Consider the following 23,563-nt stretch of genomic DNA (forward strand, 5'->3'; position numbering starts at 1 on the left):
TCCTGAAGTTATACAAATCACGGAGTATGTTAGGAAGACAGTATTTGTTTTTGAACATTCCCTGCGGGATTGGCCCGAGTGTCCCACCATTTGTGCCGCCACTCCCTTGCCGCTTGCTCCGACGTTGGGCCTGGCTGCGATCACCTCTCTCCCAGCTCTGATCTCTCATGGAGCGGTCAACGGTGACCAGGATGAGCCCAGGAGAGTGGGACTGCCGTGGAAGCTCCCGGCTGCAGCCAGACTCCCGCGGAGCACGGAGCCAGGGAATGACGCAGGCCTGGCTCACCTAAAACGGGAACGCAAGAAAAACAAACCTCCATTCTCCTTTGCAGAGACTGCTCCAAACTTCGTAGGTTCCCTAAATCAGGGTGAGACACAAGGACGCTGCTTCCTGTTCATTTGGGGGGAAGAGGGATGGAAGCTGTCTGCGCTATGGACAAGTAACTAAGTGACCAGGCCAGCAGCCCTTCCCACTTCTGCAGTCAGACACTGTAAGTAGAAAGGGCTCTTAGGTCGAGCGAGGTACACTTTCCAGTACCCACTCCTGATGCTCGCCCATGACATGGAAGTGAATTAACCCCTTTTCCTAAACTGATTTTCTTTTAGTGCTAAGTGTGCCTCAAGTTTTTCAGCAAAGGGCACAAGTGTTTCAGCCTTTCAAAACCACCACTGTCCCAATGGGAAAAATAGCACCAGGAGAAGTATCTTTTTACTTGGCTCTCTATTTAGTCTCCTTTATCGTGGTTTTTGGAATCCTTTTTGAGTGGGGTAGAAAAAAATGGGTGATATCGGAAATCATTCAGTTCCAAACATGTACTGTATAGATATTTGAAGTCAGACAGTCCTGAGTTCTGATTTTATTAATATTTATTATCATCTGTTTATTAGCTGTCTGACTCACGGTATGTTATGAACCACCCCCACCAGCCTTCACTTCCTTCCCGGCAAATGGGGCGAAGCTGGCAGGGCTGTGGTGAGAATTGGGGCCACCCATGAGGCTCCAGGCCTGGGATTCATCCGTAGCAGGAGTCTGGTCAGGCAGGACAGTGAGGAGAAAGTGCTTTTGCAAACTGCAGGTGCAGCCAATGGGTCATGAAATCAATTTTGTGTCTCATGACCATCATTTGTCTTTTATATGAACTAGCATAGAATGGATATAATAGAAAATATGAGTGCAGGGCACTAAGAATGACAGCGTGTGGGGAGATCCGTGTTTCTGCACGTGTGTGTGCACACGTGTGCGTGCAGGACCGTGAGGTGCAGCAGTTATACTATGGACGGCAGTCCCCAGGCACTACGGGCCCCAGCAGGGCAGTCGGTGGCTCGGGATGTGGCGTTGGGAACCTCCCTAAAATAAATACAAACCCTGGCTCTGCCGCTGATTGGTATAACCATATACTGTGAGGATGGATTTGGGAGACAGTAGGGAAAGAGGCCAAAACACGTGAAGGATTCCATGAACGTTAGGCGGTATGGATAATTGTGTCATTTGTCGGGACGAGCAGCAGCACCAGAGCCACAGAAATGAGGGACAGCCTCCAGGAGAGGCAGGAAAGAGCCAGGCTTGTGGGAAGAGCTGAGAAAAAACATCAGGGTCTTCATGGGGGACCGCCAACTATTAGTGGGGTACAGAGCAGTGGTCAGGAAAGAAGCCCAGTGGGAGAGGAGCCAGAAAACAAAAGAAAACAAGTGATCCTCTCCTCTTGTTCCTGGTGAGAAAAGCATTGGCTAGGATTCTGTTCCATTTACCCTAAAATTCACATTGCGCTCACTTTTTTTTGTTTCATCGTTTACATTTATCAAAACAAGTTGGTTTATGCGATAAGCAATAGATATAAAAGACATCACTGAGGACCACAAAAACGTAAATAGAAATTAAAGCACAACGTCGCTCCAGAGCCAGTTCCTGCTTTTACTTAAGTAACATAATACGGGGAAGGCTAGTGGCCCGATCCTTAGTAATACTACTTACTACTTACGAAGCATTCCTAGGGCAGGGTATGGGGCCACCAACGTTTTCTCATCCCGTTAAATCTTCAGGACAAATCTGTGAAGCAGTAATTACTAGACCTGGTTTAAGGACAAGGATAGTGGACCTTGGAGGCCAAGTGACAACATCAAGGTCAAACACTCGTGAGACAGACTCGGAATAAAAACATGGGTTGTGTTGACGCTTGGTCAGCGCTTTTAAAGATTCTATCCCTGGCTGCCTCCTGCAAGATTTCCTGGGACCCTTTAGACATTTTGCACAGTCTCTCAAGACTCGCTTTCATCAACCAACGTTGAGCCTTAGAGACAAAGGCACATAAAGTGAGAAAATAAAGACTCTGTGTTTACAATGGTTGGTGATCATTATCTACATGGATACAAAGCTTAGTACTGTTTTGTAAGCACAGTGTCTGGAGTCTGCACGCACCTCGAGCATGCTCAAAAGTAGGGTGGGAAGTTATGGAAGAGAACCAAAACCTGGTGATGTCAAGGTGTATTTAGTCTTTGCTCAGATGTGCTTCCAAAACATTAGTGGCAGAGCCAAGAATCATCTAACGTTATTTCTTTATTTATACAGTTCTTTTATGTACACAAGCATACAACCATTTCTTATTAAGAAGCATTAAAAATAATGCGGGACATGTTCCTAGATCCTTTCATCCAAGGACATGAAAGTACTTTACAGACACGCCCATCATTTCTGCAAACTGATCTCGTTTGGCCCATTTCAGAGATGGGTAAAACCAAATTATAAAACTTGGGAATTTCAACTCATTTATTTTCCACTGGAGTCCCTAAGTCATGAATCTACTAGCCAGAGGGAACTATTACATACAGGGATTGAATGCACTGAAAATTTCTTTCCATTTTTTCTGAAAAGGGAGATCTTTAAAAAAAAATTTTTTTTTTCCTAATAGACAAAATAGGTGAAGGGGATTAAAAGGTCAACTGGATGTGTCATGTTGACCATTTCATAATGTCTATAAATATGGAATCACTGTGACGTACACCTGAATTTAATACAATATTGTATGTCAATTATTCTTCAATTGAAAAAAAAAGAAAAAGAAAACAAAAGCATAGAAGCATCAGCGATAGGAGAGCTCTTAAAGATTTTCTAATTGTGCTTAATCATTTTTGAGTGAGTCAGGTCAGGAGTATTTAAATACATTCACATCGTTGTGTAGCTATCCCCACCATCCATCTCCAGAACTCTTCACCATTCCAAACTGAAACTCTGTACCCATTAAACACTAACGCTCCATCCCTCCCTCGAGCCCCTTGGCAAACACCATTCTACTTCCTGTCTCCGTCAAACTGACCACTCAGGTTCCTCATATAAGCAGATCATACGGTATTTGTCCTTTTGTGACGGGCTTATTTCACTTAACATAATGTCCCGAAGGTTCATCTGTGTTGTAGCTCATGTCACAATTTCCTTCCCTTTTAAGGCTGAATAATGAGAGTCCAGTGTGGGAACATACCTCCCTCGGTTTATCCATTCATCCACCCAAGGACAGGTGCATTGCTTCCACATTTCGGCTCTTGAGAATACTACGACTGTGAACATGGGTGTACAAATATCTCGTAGAACTTCTGCTTTGGAAATGCTAATAGGATATGATATATTTCTATATGATCACTCATACATGATTCTATTTTTCATTTTTTGAGAAAACTCCATTCTGTTTTCCTCAGGGGCTGCATTTTACACTCCCACAGGCAATGAAAAGGAGTTCAAGTTTTTCCACAACCTTGCCAGCTATTTGGTGTTTTCTGCTGTTTCGTTTTGTCTTCTAAAGTAATCTCTACACCCAACATGGGGCTCAAACTCACGACACCGAGATTAAGAGTCACCTGCCCTCCTGACTGAGCCAGCCAGGTGCCACAGTCTTTTCCATTTTATTGAGAGTAGTGACTCTAGTGGGAGTGAGGGGGCATCTCATTGTGGTTCTAAAAGGGGTATCTTGATTTTGATTGTGAAATTAGTTAGAATAATTCCAATTATTTCAGAGGCCAGTGGTAGGCAGCAACAGCTATACTCAACCTCAAGAAAAAAGTCCACATTTTCCTCCGTTTTGAGTGCCATATTCTATATACCTTCTCATAAACAGGCATTTACGAGCTCTTTGTATCTACATGCCAGGAAGCACATTTGCATGGCTTTCTTTGTCTATGTTTCTCATCTCGTGTGTGTGTGTGTGTGTGTGTGTGTGTGTGTGTGTGAGAGAGAGAGAGAGAGAGAGAGACAGAGAGAGAGAGTGTTTCTCAGCCTCCCTTGATAGGCAAATGATTGTAGACTATAACAAAACCCCAAATTAAAACAAAACAAAACCAGAATCCGTTAAGTCTGGAGTGGAGTATGTGTAAGGGCCAAAGCAGAGCGCAGAACGGAAGCCCAGTCCCCAGGACTGCAGCTGCAGGCCAGTGGGCACGGAGCCTATGTTGCCCCTGGCTATATACTTGGAAGACAGTAGTTGCTCAATAAATAATTTCTGAATTTTTATTTAAACTGAGCAGGTGAACCACAAGGAATGACAGGAGCTTGTACTGTGCATAATTCAATCTCTGGAACGTTTCCTAAAAGTCACACTTCTATTAAGAAGCAGAATAAGAAAACAAAATCAGGAGCTGGGTCGGGAGAAGCACACCACACGCACCGAGCCAGGCCTCACAACAGCTCTGGGAGATGGTACTAGGAGCTGCCTCGTGAGGGAGAGAAACCTGAGGTCCAGAGAGCTGGCTTTCCTTATCCTGTGTTCTCACTATTCACTACTGCCTCCTGGTCAAAATTCATTTAGTAATGGCTAGATTCTTAGTCTCCTCAAAGCATCTATATGCACAGTAATGCTCAAAGCCCAACAGTTTCACAGCAAGCCCTCCATGGAGACTATCACCTTTGAAAAGTTAGCTTTATTTCCTACAGCAAAACTGTAACATTAAAACACTTAAAAACACTTTTTCCCTAGAAGCCTCTCAAGCGCTAAACAAATCATTCATCATTCTCTTTTCAGAATTAGGTGTTTATCAGTGGATAAAACTGCGGTACCTGGGGAAGTCTGAGTCCAGAAATTTCTCTGGGTAAGTTATTAAATCCAACACACACACACACACACACACACACACACAACCTGGGATCAGAAAAAAATACTTGCTGTTAAAAATATACTCTATTGGGGCAAAAGGATCAACTCTTCATTTTTTTCTTTAAAAAAAGCAATAAAATTAAAAGCAATTAAACTTAAGTTCCCTTAAAAAAAGAACACATGAGAATGCCCTGACTTATTTACCTGAGGTATGATGGACATTTTCTTCCTTAGATCGTGAAGCCCAATTTCAGTGGTCAAGATCTTATCAATCCAAATTCTACCTTCCGGTTCTGACAATCTAAAAAGGGCCGAGATGAGGGAACTCTTCCCAGCTCCTGTTCTTCCCACAATGCCAACCTGTAAAGAGATCCAGGAGGTATTAAGAATAACGATATGCAACATACCTAGGAGAAACTCTGGTTGTTAAAGACGGATTAAGAAGTTCTACATTGAATGTGGTCCGAAAGAGTTTCACAGCTTTGGCACTGTTGACATTTTGGGTTAGACAATTCTTTGTTGTAGGAGCTGTCCTTTACATTGTAAAGTGTTTATCAGTATCCCTGCCCTCTGCCCAGATACCAGTAGCACCCCCCAAATTGTGGCAACCGAAAATGTCAGACACTGACAAAAATGTCCCTTGTGTCCCAGGGGGTGGGGGTGGGGGAGGAGTGGGGTGCACTGTCCTTGGGTGAGATCCATTTGGTCTAAAGAAAAGTTAAAAATAATACAATCAGCCCACTGGCAGTGAAACCCAGCAATCTCCTCAGCAGCTTGTAAGTCATTTTTAAAATTAGCGTTATTCCTAGTATCTGGGCATTTTGAACCTCGATAATTTCTTGGATAATTTTACACAGATATCAACAAGTCAGAAGCGTTATACATAAACAAGTAATCATTTTCCCAGAATTCTACCACCTAAGGGGAATTATTCCTTGGTAGAACAACAAAAACATTTCTGGTATTAAATGGTTACATTACCTGGTTACATTCTGTCTCAAAAGGAAACATCTTAAAATTTTAAAATGTAAGTCTCAGTGTCTTAAAAAACAGTAGCCGGTACTGAAATACCCATAATGAGATCATCATCAACAACAACAACACAAATAACATTTGCTTTTTATATGGGGCCTTTCATCTGAGCAGTTCAAAAGGCATTTTGCAAAGTAATTAATACTCACAATTACCCCCTTGGGAAAGATCCGTGTCCAGTATCAGTCTGGTTATTAGTACCGAAGCGGAGAGAAATTAAATGCACTGACAAGATCAAAGCACCAATATAAAGCAGGTAAAATGCTGGTCAGGAATGAAACTGTATTGTACAAAACTGATTTTTAGCTGTGTGCATTTAAACCCATATGCAGAAACTGGCTGTTGTTGGGTTTTTTTTTTTAAATACCAATGAGCTTGCCCGACACCCAGCTACAAACTCCCTGGTGGGAGCTTCCCAGGAGATGATATTATCTCATCTAGGTATCTGGAATCAATGAAGGGTACAAGACACACTTTCAATCATTTGTAAATTCATTCAGTAAATTTTTAAAACTCACAGCTTTCAACAGAGAAGAACTTTCTGAGCACTGATTCTATGCTGGGAACTTTACATATCATCTCAACGGAATGCTTCCAAAGTTTTAAACCTTCACTTGTATAACTATGGGTGGCATTTCAAAAGAGAGCCTAGCTTCATAGAGATAAATGTAAGGAAAGTGTCTGTGGCTAATTTTATCATCTGTATAGGCATTTTGTATCTTACGGTAAGTCCTAATTTATATTTCACAGATGGGTCATTTTCTGCACATGGGTAGGTCCAAGAGCGTGCACCCGTGTGTGCACACGCACACACACACACGCAGCTCCCGTGTTTCTGTGTATTTCTAGGTGTCTGCAAATGTAAATCAACACATATCAAGATACAGGCAAGAACTGTTTCTCTGAGAATGTGTGGATGTTCCCACGCTATCACCCCAACTGAAACGCATCCATCCGTGCAAACTGGAACATATGCAGACTTTAGTAAAGGGCCGGGACATGGCAGGGGGCACGGACGGCTGCCCATAACCACAGGACTGTGATCGCCAAACTCAACTGGGAATAAACACAATAAGGCAATTCAAAGAAAACCAGGTTCTAGCTATTTCTCTCTACTGTTCAGTCATCCAAACCATAGCCCGTGTCTTTCACAGTTCACCAACGGGCTTTACCAACTTCCCATGGAGAATATCGCCAATATCAATAAATTTACATACTCAAAACCAAACAGATACTTCAAGATATTCTTATTTAAGCTGATTTACAATTAACACTTTATGTTTTCCCAATGAGGCTGAGGTTGGTTTCTGTCAACTACACCAGCACGTGAGACATTTGTATCTGGGTCTCTCTTTATAGATGAAAGTCAACCTGATTAATACCCCATTTCCCACTCAAAACAGCTGCTTTTTCTAACTTCCCCGTCTTAATCTCTAAACTTCTTTCCTAGGCTCATGGGCTCAACATGTTCACCTTGCTTCTAGCTTCCTCCTTGTCCAGCACGGGACCAAGCCCTCAAGATTCTACCTCCACAAGCTTTCCTGACTCAGTCCCTCACCTGACTGCAAGGCTGCATGACCTTTGAAAACAAAACACCAACTCTTCTTAATCATAATCTGTGAAAATGAATGTAAAAAGTCAATAAATAAAAGTCATAACCCCAGCCCTTTGATTTAAAACCATTCTTCAGATGATACATTTCTTTCCGGACCTTTGTGTATGTGTGTGTGCTTAAAGATACAAGCTCATAGATTTAAACAAAATGAGATTAATATGAACCTCTTGTAGTAAACTGTTTGCACTTAATATTTCAAGAGAATATTTTAATGGCCACGTAATATGAGAGTATTTGTGGATATGTGATCATTTAACAGACCCGCCCTATTTGTGGATATTTAGGCTGTGTTCAATATTTTGCTATTATAAATAACTGTGTTAAATATTCTTGAAGCTAAATCTTTTCAAGCAACTCTAATTACTTCCTTAAGATAAATTCTTCCATGTGGAATTGCTGAAAAGCAGGTATAAATATTTTCAAAGGGGGCTGTTAAGTAATGCCAAGCTACCCTCTAGAAATAGGATACTAATTTTGACTCCCACCTGTTTCCCTGCATGTTAAGAAGCCTGGGTGTTATAACATTGCTTTATTTTTATTTATTTATTTCTAGAGAGAGAGTGAGTGTGTACATGAGCAGGTGGGGAGGGGCAGAGAGAGAGAGGGAGAGAGAATCTTAAGCAGGCTCTACGTCCAGCACGGAACCTCGATCTCAGGACCCTGACAATCATGACCTGAGCTGAAACCAAAAGCTGGACGCTTACCCAACTGAAACACCCATGCACCCCTATAACTTTGTTTTAATCGACACTCAGTTTGAGTCCAAAAAGTGGACTCACTTTCCCCATTACATCTTGCTAGGAGTCACAACAGCTACTGGCTTCCTATCTCCTGCCTCTTCCCACCTCGGTCCACGTGCACTCGCTCACTTCTCAGACGGGGTTTCTGCAGGACAGCCCTGAGCCTCTCACACTGTCCCAGGAAGTCCCTTCTACGAAAGCATCCCAATTGACTCTCCATCCTTAAACTGCCGGCAGTCAGCTCCCGTGGGATTTACTAGAACGTTGCGAGGATTGCACGTACAAGTCTGTGCCACGCACCCGGTCGTTCACTTCCCCCAATGCTCTGCAGGGGCTGGATCCTTTGTTTGTGGATCAAGCCATCATTCCTTTGCTGATGCTGGTCCCACCACCCCGAATGTTCTTCCCATGTACTTCCACCTGTGGAGATCCTGCCCGCACGTCACCAAGTCTATCTCAAACGCCTAATTTCTTGTATACGCTCTTCCCGTTCCCGCCTGTGCACTTCTCCCACACAACAGAGCTAGAACATCTTTTTCTAAACTTTGGTAAACATTATGACTGCCTTCTAGCTTAGTTAGTAGCCAGTTTTATACAATTTTGTCCTGGATTCACCTTTGGATTATTTTTATTACATGTGGCGTCCTGTGCCAAACAGGCATTCTGTACAGAATTGAGGTGTTTAAGTCAGGATGGACAAATGTATGGAAAATCTCCTGCAACGATGATGAGGTACAGGATAGGCTGGGCAGCGAAGACAGACATGGCAAATGGATCCTATCACCACAGAGACTAATGCAAATGGCAGGCAACAACATCCGCACTGGAAGTGGTTATGGCCATGTTACACCCCAAGGCAGTGATGGCTATTGTTTTCCGAACATCTGTTTGTCACCAGTCTTGGAGCTGGGGGTCTCATCCTGTTGAAGTGTACAACCCTAGATGACCTATTACTTTCATTTTGCAAAAGATCAGAGGGAGGCTTACTAAGACTAATTAGCCTGCCTGAAATAACAGAGCAAGTAAGGGGCAGAATGGCACTGAGAGCCAGGTCTGCCCAATGCTTGCCCATTCTGCTGATGGCCTCCTTATACATGGATGGCCTGGCAGCTCATTGCATCTCTCCACCTGGCTAGAAAAAAGTGGGGACAGGACAGGTGTGGTTGCAATCAAGGAATTGGCCTATCTTACTGATCCTATTGCCTGACGTTTGAAGTGTGATGTGGATACGAGTGAGTGTTACATGGGGGGTGGGACAAAAGACCTGACGTCTCTGAGCAAAAAGGATACCCATGGTCAGGTGGGCACCTACAGCTGGAGAGAGAAGCACAGGGTGCTTGGGAAAACAGGCCTACTGCCCTGCTTGGGGCAGTGAGATGAATTTTTCATCCCAGCAGGTGGTGAAAGGGCCTCAGATATATTGCTACACATTGCGGTCTGTGACTCTAGGCCCAAGGAGGGCCCAGCCTGATACGATACAGATGGACCCTGTAGGAGGGCATGGGGGGGAAGGCCGTACAGCGGGAGGAATGCTGTCTGTGATGCAGACAGACTTCACCAAAAGGACAAACTGATGCATAAACTTAGAGTCATACAGAATTAAATTATAATGTAAATTCATAACTTGCAGAATATAAAAGTAAATAAATCTATATAGGATAGGGATACAGAACTTTCTAGAGTGTCATGATGAGTCACAGGAGTTGGGTAATTCATGAGCCCAATTTCAAACTGTCAAAGGACAATCACCCAAAACTGCCTATGGGAGGAAGACTTTTTATCAGGGCGGGGGCTCAATCAAAGGGAATTCAGAGACCAGAGGTCTGGGTGGGCTTGAGAGTCAGCATTTCTAAGAAGCTCTCAGATGATGCAGGTACCACGGTCTGGGCAGCCAGGAATTAGAAAGTCAGCAGGGGAAGTGAGACAAACTGGAGGGAGGTGTGGGGTTTCTGAGAAGATATTATGTAAAAGAGGAGAAAATGTAGGAAACTAATATTTTTGCACATTATATCAAGGTCTAGTACACATCTGTAAAAATGTATTATCCAAGTCATAGCTCTGAGCAAGAAAAAAAAATAACAAACCAAAACCAACCTACCTCTAGAGCTGGAAAATGCTTTAAAATGGCCCAGTACTCTTTAAAACGATCAAATCAACCACAAAATCATCTAAGTGAAAAATGCAGCCAGTGTTTAGAATCTAACCAGGAAGCCGAGGGTGCTATTTACCTCATTTTGGTTCTTTATTTTTACTTGTTATTTCTTCCATGAATTAGAAACCTGCTTAGTACCTATTACATTTTCCTGTTTACTGTAACTTCGAGGAATCCGGACAGGAGAGGAAAAAGCTGGAAGAGAATAAAGCTGCCCCCCCTGCGCCGCTGTGTTGGCCCATTCCCCCCCCCCCCCCCCCNCCGGACAATGGCGTCCCTGCATGACAGGGCTGGGGCTGGTGGGCTTTAGCTCCACAAGCAGTGACGTCACGTCATGACTGCGTGGCCTGGGTGTAATCGCTAATTACATAAACGGAGCGGAAGGGGACATGGTCCATGCACCAAGAAAGACACAAACCCAAAGATACTGTCAGTATTATAACTATCTCCAAATTCAATCCCCCCCAACACTGTAGAATCTCAGATAATCCTATGATTTTGGGGAGGAGGGGTTTAAAGACGGAAAAATACAAACCTGTTACGTTTCTAAGTTTACCATAGCTTCTTGGTAACTCATTGTATGGCTTCAAGGGAAATTAAAGATGCGTGCAAATTAACAGAATTATGTCTAGAACGTGCGTTCTGATGCACACACGGTCTGCAAGCAAGCTAGCATCCCCGACGGTGCTGGTACGGACAGAACCAGCTATGGTTAACGTTCTTTGGACACGGCTGCTCTCATCATCTTCGGATCTGCCAATGCGGCTGGCAATAATGAACCACCAGCTTTTGCCACGTGACTTACTAAAGCTGCTCGCTGGGTATCATTTGGGCATTAAGCCGAACATTTATTCTTTCATGTCACAAGGGTATAATCATTAAATTATGGCTGCGGTCCACTAAATGGGTGTGTGGTAGAAAGAGCTTGGAAGAGTAGGTCTTCAAGTGTTTAACGCATCTCGGCTGTTCGCAGGAGCCATCTGGGATGCTCATATGTTTTCGTGACTGGTTTGCTTCACACCTGCGTCTCACTCGCTCACTGTCCCCACCGGCAGCCCCTCGGCACTCACGATGTGCCCTGCAGAAGGCCACTTTCGGGGGAGCAAAGATGAAAATATGCAGCCTCAGGGTACTGTGAGACAGCGCCTGAATCACAAAGCCAGCTGGGAGAGCTTCCCTTTATTTGTTCATTTTCATTTTTAATTCTTTTTTTTTTTAACCTGTGGTCACATGCACCTAACAGAATTTACCAACCCAGCCACTGCTTCTGCGTACAGTTCAGTGGTGCTAAGCACACTCACGCTGTCATGCCACCAAGCTGCAGAATTCTTCTTCCCTTGCAAGACTCACACTCCATCCCCGTGAAACACGAACTACGAGTTCACTGTCCCCCGGCCATCACCATTCTGTTTGTCTCTATGGATCTGAGCAGGTCAGGAATCTCGTGTAAGTGCAATCAGACCGTATTTGTCCTGTTTTGTCCTAGAGCTTATTTCATTTAGCATAACGTCCTCGAGGTTCTTCCACGGGTCAGAATTTGCTTCCTCTTTAGGGCTGGGTAATATTCCACCGTATGGAGGTACTACAGTGCAGATCCATTCCTCCACCAATGAGCAACTTGGGCTGCTTCCATTTTCAGCATTCGTAACGCCGCTATAAACACGGGCGTACTGTAAACACTCTCACATAAAAATACGTAAGATGCCGCGGAAGAATTAAGGGTCTCATAGAGGCAGATGCATCAGAGTTGACAGAAAATGAGATGACTTTCACCAGCCTGACGACAGAAGGGAAGGGTCTCCGGAGGCAGAGGGGCTGTGGGCGCATGCTGGGGACAGGGAGGATAGGAGGCTCTGGCAGCAGCTGCACGATACCCAGGTGGGGCTCTGGCATGCTAGGAGTTGAGGCTGGAGGGCGCCCGGTGACTCAGTCAGGTAAGCGTCTGCCTTCGGCTCAGGCCATGATCCCAGGGTCCTGGATGGAGCCCTATATCGGGCTCCCTGCTCAGTGGGGAGTCTGCTTCTGCCCCTCCCTCTGCCCCCACCGCCCATACCCGTCTCATGCTAGCTCTCTCTCTCTCTCTTTCTCTCTCAAATAATAAAAAAATATTTGAGGAATTGAGGCTGGAGAGGTAGGTGGGGAAAGAGCTTCTAGTCTGTCCTAGTTTCACTGCTTCTTCCAGAGCCTGCCCTGGTGTGGGCTGAGGGATCCGAGGCCCACTGCTGGTGGACTTCGATACTGGCAAGTGCAGGTCACAAACCTCTCAGTGCTCTCCTGCGTGTGTCAGCCCCCTTGGGTTTCCTTTCGTCGACTTTGAGTGAGTCTCTGACCCCTTTCCTGCCTCCCGCTGGGGGCTCTGGCTCCTGAGCCCTGACTGGGTCACAGATCCCAGGCTCTTCTCCGGTGGCTGAGACCTGGCCATGCAGCTCCAGCTGCAGTGGACCTGGGGCCTCGCTATGGCTCCACCCCCAGCGCACCCAGACTGGGAGCTATCAGGAGGCCCCGTAAGAATCAGATTGTGTTTCAGAAAAGAAGCAGTCCACGGGTGGGAGGACGGAGAGGGCAAGTCTACAGAAAGGGACAGGGACAGAGGGCTGCAAATAGAAGATGCCATGGGGGAGGAAGAGAAGGATTTGAGAAATACAAAGAAATAAGAATAGGTAGGAACTAGATATTGAAAATGTTAGTGGTGAGGAGCTAGGGGTGACGTCCAGGTCTCAGGCATGAATCTTTAGTGTGTCGTGGGTCAGCCCACCAACCACCATCAGGAAGCTCACAACACGAGGCAAGTCTGGCATCCCCATTCCATGGTCAATTTCTAAGAAAGACTTCCCAACAGGATCACCCGATCTAATTTATATCCAGGAGCCCTGTGACACATTCACCAAGATGCCAACCAGCAGACGCGGTGCTAACTCTTGTGGAAATTTTAAAGAGGCAAGATGGTTTAGACAAACCTTTTCCCTTGATTTAATGAGTGCTGTCAGGTGCTTCAAAACCAGAGGCCCGTCTAAACTGTACATGAAGTTAACATTATCAAAGACAATCGTGCCGTCCTGGGGCCAGTTCGGTGGAGGACGGTTCTGGTATTCCCAAGGAGCTTCTTTCTCAAGATCTGTGTACTCCAACACCCTTTCCACTGAAATCATCTGAAAGACACAGGACATCACGTGGCTTAGGAACGGAGGTTCTCACAGGTGTTAAGAGATTATAAATGAACTGTTGCTCTTTTATACCAGCTGGTTAGGGACATCTCAAGTCTCAATATTCCCAAAGGACAGGAGGTGGAGTCTGATGACAGCTTTGATGATTTACAAACCTGTTCACGGTCCTGTAACACTTTCCCTAACGGCTACTTCCTTCAGCATTACATTAAAATTAAAAGAATTACAGAACTAGAGTTCTAGAGAATTTTAAGGATTTATTTTATTTATTTTTCCACTTTTCACACCTGAACAAAAAAATACGAGGATTTTGCCAAAGAAAGGAATACTTGCGTCCGTCAATCTGTAATCTGGCTATCGAAGAGCCATCTGTCTTAGGGGAGCTGAACTGGCTAAGTCAACAAATCTCATTTTAATGATTAGTCACCTTCTCTTCTATGAGAAGAGCACACTGGAAAGATTTCTTTTTCATTGTTTTTCTCTTTAGGAAAAGGTGCAAGTAATCCAAAGAGGAGGTAATTTATGTACTGACTAAGGCCTCCTAAGCAACCATCCTGACACCTTTGACTAGCACACTCCGAGAAGGACCTTATTCTACAAGACGGGACACCAGCAAATTCAGGTGCTCAACACATACAAGAATAAATGCTAAAATGCGGGGGGCGGGGAGTGCGTGCAAGGGGAGACACCTACTAATTAGACAAACACCCTCAAAACACTGAATTATTATTTTATCAGGAATGAGGAATTACCCATTAAGAAACAAACAACAGCAACAACAACAAAAACAGGCCTCTAAGAAATTAGCTTATATCCTCTCCAGGATTTCAGAACCTCCCTCCTACAGAGAGAGACATTTATTACATTTGAAGACAGTTTGTGGTTTATATAAAACCTGCTGACACAGCACACAGAAGACTGAGAAAAAGATGTATATATTTCATTTTACGTTAACCTTAAACAGATGGAAGAAGGATCTAAAAAACTTGGTTAGCTACGATGTAAAAATAACGGTTTTAATATTTTACATAAGAAGTGCTTTTATGCCATTTAATGGTAGGGAGACTTGAAAAGGCTCAGAACGTTCAGATAAACATTACCATATTCTCCACTTCAGCGCTTTGCCTGACGCACCACTGGAACATCCCCATGAGTGTGAGGGCGTAGGACAATGCCAGGCCAACCTGCCCAGCATCTACAGCTGAAACAGGAAGAAGGGGAAGAAAATTAGCCCCATTCTTAATCCCGAGCACAAGTCCTTTTGTCACGTTACCAAAAAGATTCCTTTATAATATTTAAGTACTTTGTATATGATGAAAGTAACAATTATACTTTTATTCTGATGATTAAGACGATAATAAAATAGAAAAATCGTCATAAATTCAGAAAGACTATTAAATGAGTTTATTAATCCCAACAGGATTGACACACACTTGACTGTATTCCACAGGTGAGAAATAATGTCATTATTGAGACTCCCAGCATGACGGTTTCAAGAACCCTGTTAACCTAATTTCACTTTCTACGGCCAATGCAACCGCTGTTGGAAACCACTAAAAACAAGGCAATGGGTTCTGCGAGCCTGTGCTTTTAAATCTAGACGACTATTCTCACTGTCCCATTATTCAACATTGTGATTCAGCGTGGTTACTATGGAACAGTGAGGGATAGGGAAGTCAAGCCATGCACACCAACACCTGCTTATCTGGTCCCCACCTGGCAGGGAGGACAGCACTCCTTCCCACTGAGTGTCTTTTTCAACCCAGTGAACCAGGCAGATACGACCAAGAGATCTGAATAGCCCTCAAGTGAAAACCCAAAGCCCGAAGCTGGACAAAAGGCGTAACAGAAAACTTGGTTCTCTCCTCACAACAACCAGACGCCACACCAGGAACATACAGAAAGTTAGCTGCTAGGCCAGCTTGGTCCTCAACCTATCCGAAGATAGAAGGAACTCGTCAGGATCCAAACGGCTGCTCTGCATGGACCAGGCCACAGCATCACACCCGACCTGACACACGGCCAATGCTCTCTCATGCGATTCGCTAGCACCAAGCAGTACACGGCACTGGACAAAGTGGCAAGAGTTTAATTTAATAACTGTAAACGCAGCTATAAATTGTAATCATGCCATAAATAGTTCCTCACATCTGTACTTACTTTTTGCCAGAATCAGGGACCCAAAGGCAACAACAACGACAAAGATGGCGCAGATGGCATCCAGACGCACGGCGAACCAGCGGGATGTCGTCAGGAACAAGAACCAGGCCTCTGGATTTGGGGAAGCATAATAAGCAGAAGGAAGAAGCAGGAAAACCATGTAAACTACTCCGAATGAGGGAGAGCATTTAGCAAGGGTGAGCTCCAGGAGACTTTTACACAACACGGACGGCAAAGTTCCACACCTGAGGAACCTGAAAGTTCCAAAAAGCTAAGTTCTGACACAGGACGATGTACGGTCCAGGTAGGAACTGGTACAGTGGCTTTGTGGGAAGCATGCATTGAAAAATTCAACCAGAGGTTACAACAGAAATAGGATCATAATAAAACACATGGAAAAAAATGGGCTCATCAGTACATTTCTCACAGTGCCAGAGCTCAACGTGAAGCTCGTCCTCATACCTGGTTGACTGTTCCCAGTTCTCAGATAGCAGAGAGCACAGCTCCCACTTTGTTTCCAGCACCTTCCGTACTTACAGGGCCCTGCACACAGTGTTTATTCCTTAGGATCCAGTATCTCAAGGATCACTCTGCTGAAAATACCTACTTGCAGCTTTCAAAATACCATCTTATCTTCAAAATACAATAAAGACTGGAAAGATGGGCCAGGATTTTATAAACTTAGAGGAAACTCTGAAACTTCTACGTAGCAAAAAACCTCACCTAGACAAAGAATAATACATATCAAGTGGGTAGCAAATCTGATCATCAGGAAACTGATCTCCTCAGCAATTTCTGTCACCCTGAATGCTCTGAAAATAAGAACAGGCCAACTACAATTTGTGGGCCAAGAATGGCCCACCACCTGTAGTTGTAAATAAAGTTTTATTTGAACACAGCCATGGCCATTTGCTGAGGCACTGTCTTTTGTGTTCCTGTTACAATAGCAAGACTGAGGAGCTGCGATAGACAATAAAAAACACAAAGCCTAAAACACTAACTATCTGGGCCCTTACAAAAAAAGTTGACCCCTGCCCTAAAAGGACAGAAGGCCACAGGGCGTGGTAATGGAAGGACAATGCAAGCCCCTGGGGGGTGGGGGGGACCAAAGGTTGGTGTCTCAGGGGAATGGGGAAGCAGGCAGGAGATTCTAAGGAGTCATGGCCAAGAGGGGATGACGACATGCTGAGGAAGGATGTGGTGCTGGGCCAGAGGGACACAGAGAGGAACTGACCACTAAGGACAAGAGAGAGAGCCTATCCCATCCTTTAAAATCATTTCCAGCAACTTACAAACCTGAATGCAAATCCTGGTGTGCGTCGAACAGTTCCTGGAACCTCTCTTCAGCTTTATATGCCCGGATGGTCCAGAGTCCCTGGAGAGAGGACGACAAGTGGGAGAATACCGGACTCCGTGCTGGGGAAGCAGAGACAGACAGAAAGTCGGTGAGGCTGGATGTGGGGAAACCAACTGCCTCCCATGCTCTGTGGCTGCATGGCCCCCCAAAGAGCACACCCAGAGCTCAACGACGACGGGCTGCCTGGGGAAGAAGGGACAATGCCCCTCCTGGAGACGAACAAACGTGTCAACCTTCAAACCCCTGGTCACACCATGCCTCACATTAAAGAACCGAAAATGCAAGTCTCTCTTCGAACCTATCTTTGAACAAATTCAAATCCTTGCTAGATTTGAATAACTAAATTCTTTCTTTGCTAACTCATTTGTCAAGGTCCTCCTCAGACATGGCCTCCCTCCAAAACACTTCCCTGACAGCCCTTTGGAGGAAATTCTGTTTATTAATTTTTGAGTCACTGACATTCTTAGATTTAATTCTGCTAGAGTACTCACCACACCAAATCATGAATGCCTATCTGTGTATCCACTCCACTATGTGACTATTACCTTAAGAGCTGGGATAAAGTCAGAGTATCCCTGAAACTAACAGGTGAGTGATGTGTAAGGGGACTGGCCAGCCTGCCATTCTCCCTGCAACCTGGGGCATCTCCCTGTGCCTGTTCCTGCACCAGAGTCTCTTCCCGGAGTAACGGAGAACCTGGGTACTGCACCGCCCTGGGCAGCCATGGCATCTTTGAATAGTCTTGACTTCGGCTGAGGGAGCCTGTCCTGCTGGACACCTGGTGTTTGGAGGTCACTGTGTGACATTAACATCAATCACTCTTCCAAAACCTGATCAGGGCCTTAGAAGCCATTCTCTTCAGAATAAGTTCATGTTGGTTTGAGTTGCCATTCATTTCCCTGCCACCTTCTCCAGGAGCACGCTGTGTGTGGGCACTAGGCCTGGCTCCTGCCTATCAGGGAAGAGGTGGGCGGCAGGCTGCTGGGCACCACGAATGAGGCCATGAATGAGGGACCTCTCTCTGGGATGAGTAACACTGGTGCTTTACCAGCAGGTAACGCTGACCTACCACTTGGCTACCTGTCCACGTCCTAGAGCAGACTTGTGGGCAAAACCCCTGGGTGTTCAGGGCAAGGGCAGATCACTTAGCTCATGAGAGGCTGCAGAAGTTATAGCAAATGATGGGGAGAAACAATTTAGGGAAAAAATGCAAACTTATTTTAGCCTGGCATCCGATGCCTCTCCGTGTGAGAGTTCAGTCATGCCCTGTGCATACGGGCACTGCAGGTATGGGGGGGTGCTGGGTACCAACGTGCAGACACAGGACCTCCTCTTAGAGCTTGGTGACCACAGCTCCTAAGCACAGAAGGAGCAGACTTCTCCGTGTGAGACACTGGGGCTTGGGGAAGATCGGATGCACTGGGCTGAGGGCCTCTTTCCTGACTGGGGATATCTGACTGGGATATTAAGCATTAAGGGCCCTCGCCTGGGATGCTGCTTTCAAGAAAAAAACCTTCTCTGAACTGAGGCATGAACTAACACTTCCCCTTGTATCTACCTTAGGCAAACAACCTTACGTGAATTCAGTGGTGGTTTGGACTGTCCAATTGTTGGTTTCTGATCTAGGATCCACAACACCCTCTCTCTTAATTATACTGAGGAATCTTTAGCCTTTATGCATTTTAGCTTCCATTAAATCTGTACTTTTTAAGACATTAATATGAACATAAGGGACCAAGCCCATGCTCTAAATAAGAAAGTCTGGAAGCTCTGAGAACAGGCCTTCTTTGCATTCCCTAGCACATGCCCAAAACATAGTCAACATGGAAACAGGGTGCTTAGCAGGAGGACTCAGTACTGAGTTCCAGGCCATGACCCTATCAAGAAAGTACCAAAAGTCCAGCTCCAGAAAGCACAGAGTACTCACTAGAATCATGTTCTCATCTCTTGAGCAAATGTTGGGACATTTCTGAGACCACAGTTCTGAGAAGGAAGGAGATGTGGCCCTTTGGTCAGGGAGAGAGACCTTGAATGAAATGCTTCCGTGTGGTCACCCTCACTGGCTTCCCTCGTCAGCAGATCAAGGTTGTGGCTGATTTTCTCTGGCAAGGTTTCAGAGCAGGGTCGACTCCAGAAATCAGGGGCTGTCCCAGCCTTGAACACCGGGGTACCCAGAGACCACATCACCAACTTTACCTCAGACCCAAGAGTTACGAGCGGTACAGCACCATTCCGTACCTGGGAAAAGCTATCCTGTTCTTTCACACCCCACTTAGGACTGAGCGGGATGCCAGGATGAATGAGTGAACGGGAGGGTCTGCAATGAAAACTAACTGGCACAAAGGGAAACGGAGTACTAGGGCTCTGGTATATTCTCTTGCTCAATACAGTGCCTTTCTCCCCACAGTGACTGAGCTGGCTGTCCTGAAGTAGACCTCTACAGCACCCATGGCATTGGCCAGCAGTTAGACAAATGCAGCCCTACCTTCCACAAGACTGACACCCTGTGTCCCATGACCCTGAGGACTCTTTGGAACACACCCTAGAAGAACTGCAAACCCTCCCCAGGAGGGAGAAGGCAGGGAACTGCCTCAAGGGCCCGGCTGACAACCCTGCTTAGGTAACCATTTATATTAGGTGAGGCCTGCTAGTTATGTTCTTAATTCCCTCATGTTCAAGGTTCTAGCACCTTTCCATGTGGCCAGGAAGCACTTTACAACCATCAACACAAATAATCCTCGCGAGAGCACCAGAGGGCAGGTGCTATTATATCTTTGACAGAGGGCAAAGCAGGCAGAAGGATTAAGAGCCCTGGCCAAGTTGTAAATTAACCCAAGTGGTAGCGCTGGGGGGCAGACCTGGCTCTTACTCCCAAGGTTGTGCTTTTTAATCACTGCCACAGTGTCTCAGAGGGAAAATTATCAGGTTAAATCAAGATGCCAACATGTGACTAAATGCATTTTTCTCTTAACTTTGTAGTTTAAGTTTAGAAGACCCCAAATTGTCCTTTGTGCAGATCCAGTAGCCCTATTCATTACTGTGTATCTTATCAAGAACCTTCATTTCAAAGTCCCTGGAAATCCAGCATGAGAACAACAGCAGATGTGAGCGGCTATGGTCTGAAACACGCAACACACAGTTAGCCCTCCCCAGCAGTGCCCATGGCAGACATTGCTAGCCAATCACAGTACCCTTACATAGGGAATCTGGATGTGGCTTCACAACTCAGGCACGGCCAAATGATGAGAGCTGGCTAGAAAAATGCAACCAAGCAGATCCTGGTTATATGCACTTCTTTATGACTGAACGGTGCTACCATGCTCACTTCTGCAAAAATGGGAAACCATCATGATTAACTACAGATTTGTCATTAAAGTGGCTTAAATGTCAGTCAGAGATTTCAGAGGCAGCTAGACCTGAAAATCATCCTTGGGACTTCAACAGTCCTTTCAAAGCACAAGGAGGAAGCAGATTTCCACCTTGTGGCCATAGCAATCAGGTATCCCCCTTTTATCTTCCTTTTTGCTAGTGGGTCCAGCAGTGGCCTCAAGAAATACTATCACTTACTGCTTAGAGATAACAAAAGAATTGTTACTTATGGCACAGACCCACAACCCAGAGAGAAGACAACACACAGTTCTAACCAACTGGCCACCAACGTTTGGTTATCTGGGTGCGTGGAGGTAGGAATATCTGTACTTAATGTATTGTTGTAGCCTACTGGGGTGCAGGAATATTCCACATCATTTCCAAATATCCTACAGGGGCCATGCTAACATTCTCAAAATCTCCAGATCAAGCCCTGGGAAAATCCTATACTGTTTCTTGAAAAAGACTCAGGCGATCCCCCCGCTCTCCACTTCCACATGGATGGGAAGTGGCCCTTGTTCCAGGAAAAAATCTCTTATTCCAGAGACTTCGTTTAAATAAAACTGAGACTTCCTCTGGAACAAGACTGATGATGACAGACTCCATTTCATGAGTGGCCTCCAATCATAAATGTCTGAAGCCTTGCTGTTTACACAAAAGACTGGCTGGAGCTCATCACTTACTCTCCCGCCTTCTCCACCTCCCGCCATGGTAACATCCCATCAGCACGACGGTCCGCACATCTGAACAACACCGCTCCACCACCCCAAGGAAACATCTCGCAAAACCACACCTCACGGTAGTTTAGCTGGTTCTCAGAGGACTGAAAAAATTTTCTATAGCTTTTATAAAATCAATGCCCATTATCCTTTATGCAAATGCTTATGATAAATCCCTCTCAAAAATTTATTATTAACCATAAGGGCATCTGGGTGGCTCAGTCAGTTAAGCGTCCAACTCTTGATTTCAGCTCAGGTCATGGTCTCAGGGTCATGAGATCAAGCCCTGTGTCAGGCTCTGTGCTCAGTGTGGAGCCTGCTTGGGATTCTCCCTCTCTCTTTGTCCCTCCCCCGCCTCACACATGCTCTAAAACAAAGCAAAATGTATTAAAAATAAACACACATACGTCCTAACAAAAAAACTCCTGTATCCTGATGAACTTGTATTTTTCCGCTTGGTAAACTGGAGAACCATGATACCCCGTATGTTTCTCTTCTTAGCCTGACTTCCAGAAAGCTAGGTTGGTATTAATTCGCAGTGAGTATCTACAGTTGAGGTTTCTGATGCAAACATCTTCCTTTTGTTTAGGTCTTTATACCCCCTTTATTTTTTAAATATAACAATCAACTCTCCTTATGATTTGTTTTAGTAATAATGAAATATGTGTGTGCATTAATGAGATAAGCTCTGAATTACTTCATCCTCTACGATTAACTGTGTTTTCCAATGATTCCAAAACCAGGAAGTTGACTAGAGAACAATTAAATGCATACTGAACAGAACCCTCTCCTGTGTCCTCCCAAGGGAATTATATTCAGGATCCATTTATAGGAACAGCCTGGGGGTGGGGGGACTTCAAACTGTGGCATGACAGGAAATACTAGTGATAATAAAGAGTGACTGAAAATAACAGTGCTTATCTTCTCGAAACATTTAACAACCACAACTTTTTTGCCATTTTTTGAGTATGTGATAATAATATATTTTTCAAATGTATCACTTCTGACATATGACACCTTCTTCTCCTTTCCCTAATCTTTCCCTTTCTTTGCCATTTCTAGAACCTTCAGGGAAAGAAAAATTCCATATTTTTGCTCTGTATTAGTTCCAACATGAAATATTTCTTTAAAAACATTTACTGATGGGGCGCCTGGGTGGCACAGAGGTTAAGCGTCTGCCTTCGGCTCAGGGCGTGATCCCGGCGTTGTGGGATCGAGCCCCACATCAGGCTCCTCTGTTGTGAGCCTGCTTTTTCCTCTCCCACTCCCCCTGCTTGTGTTCCCTCTCTCGCTGGCTGTCTCTATCTCTATCGAATAAATAAATAAACTTTAAAAAAAACAAAAAAAATAAAAACATTTACTGAGTGCCTGTTCTATGCTGGGAAGTACATCATGACAGAGACAGAAATGGCCCCTATCTTCATGGCTCACATTCCAGTATAGCTTTATTGCTCAGACTTCCTTGTCCCTTCCTAGGTGCTGCCCTGCAAAGCTGTACCTGGCAGGCCATCAGCACCATTTGCCCTAAGGGCCACACGGACTCACTGTGGACAGAGTATTCAATGATTTAATGTTAACTTGGAGGAAAAAATCTGGAAGATAAAATCTGCACGATTTCAGGGTCTCCTTAATTATGGCATAAACGGAAGTGAGCCCAAATCGCCTTCCCAACCTGAGAGCCTCTGTACTCACTTGTAGATTCCAGGCGTTTGACATCTCTTGACGTTTCTAAGAAATATCGCCGAAGAACAAAGAAAAGGATGCCCAGGGGAATTAGAGGTATTGCAATCCACGGGATCACGGCCACTGCCACTCCCACCACACCCAAAACTTGTAGAAATGTCTGTAAAAGGGAAAACAGATACAGAGGGCTTCTTATGAAGAATTCTCTTCAAACATAGACTTTAATGGGTTGTTTTGTTAGGATTCAACCCCTTTCTTCCAAAGATTTGTTGGAACGGCTGGGGATGCTTTCCCATCAAAGAAATAACAGAATATTACAGGTGGTCCTGATGACAGTCATTGCATACTTGCAACGTGCCAAACACAATAAGAACTTTCTAGATATAAGTTCTTTTGATATGCTCAGTAGCCTTAGGAGAGAGGCAATACAATCTCCCCTATTAGTCTGAGAGAGAGCAGGACTTGAATCCCAAACTATCAGGAGTTAAGAGATACTA

The 23,563-nt window shown here is 44.8% G+C and overlaps 1 protein-coding gene across 3 annotated transcripts in view; it reads right to left on the minus strand.

Annotated features, from left to right (window-relative positions):
- Window positions 1–23,563, minus strand: part of ABCC4 (ATP binding cassette subfamily C member 4) — a 246,341-nt gene that overhangs the window by 33,578 nt on the left and 189,200 nt on the right. For all 3 annotated transcript variants that reach the window (XM_034665378.1, XM_034665380.1, XM_034665379.1), the window contains exons 21-26: window positions 23,076–23,226; window positions 17,235–17,354; window positions 15,939–16,049; window positions 14,879–14,979; window positions 13,572–13,763; window positions 5,280–5,435 (exon numbers count right to left, since the gene is read on the minus strand). In XM_034665378.1, coding sequence (XP_034521269.1) covers window positions 5,280–5,435; window positions 13,572–13,763; window positions 14,879–14,979; window positions 15,939–16,049; window positions 17,235–17,354; window positions 23,076–23,226 — 831 coding nt within the window. The remainder of the gene's footprint in view (window positions 1–5,279; window positions 5,436–13,571; window positions 13,764–14,878; window positions 14,980–15,938; window positions 16,050–17,234; window positions 17,355–23,075; window positions 23,227–23,563) is intronic.

This window comes from Ailuropoda melanoleuca, chromosome 7, assembly GCF_002007445.2.
Source record: "Ailuropoda melanoleuca isolate Jingjing chromosome 7, ASM200744v2, whole genome shotgun sequence".
NCBI classification, from domain to species: Eukaryota; Metazoa; Chordata; class Mammalia; order Carnivora; family Ursidae; genus Ailuropoda; species Ailuropoda melanoleuca.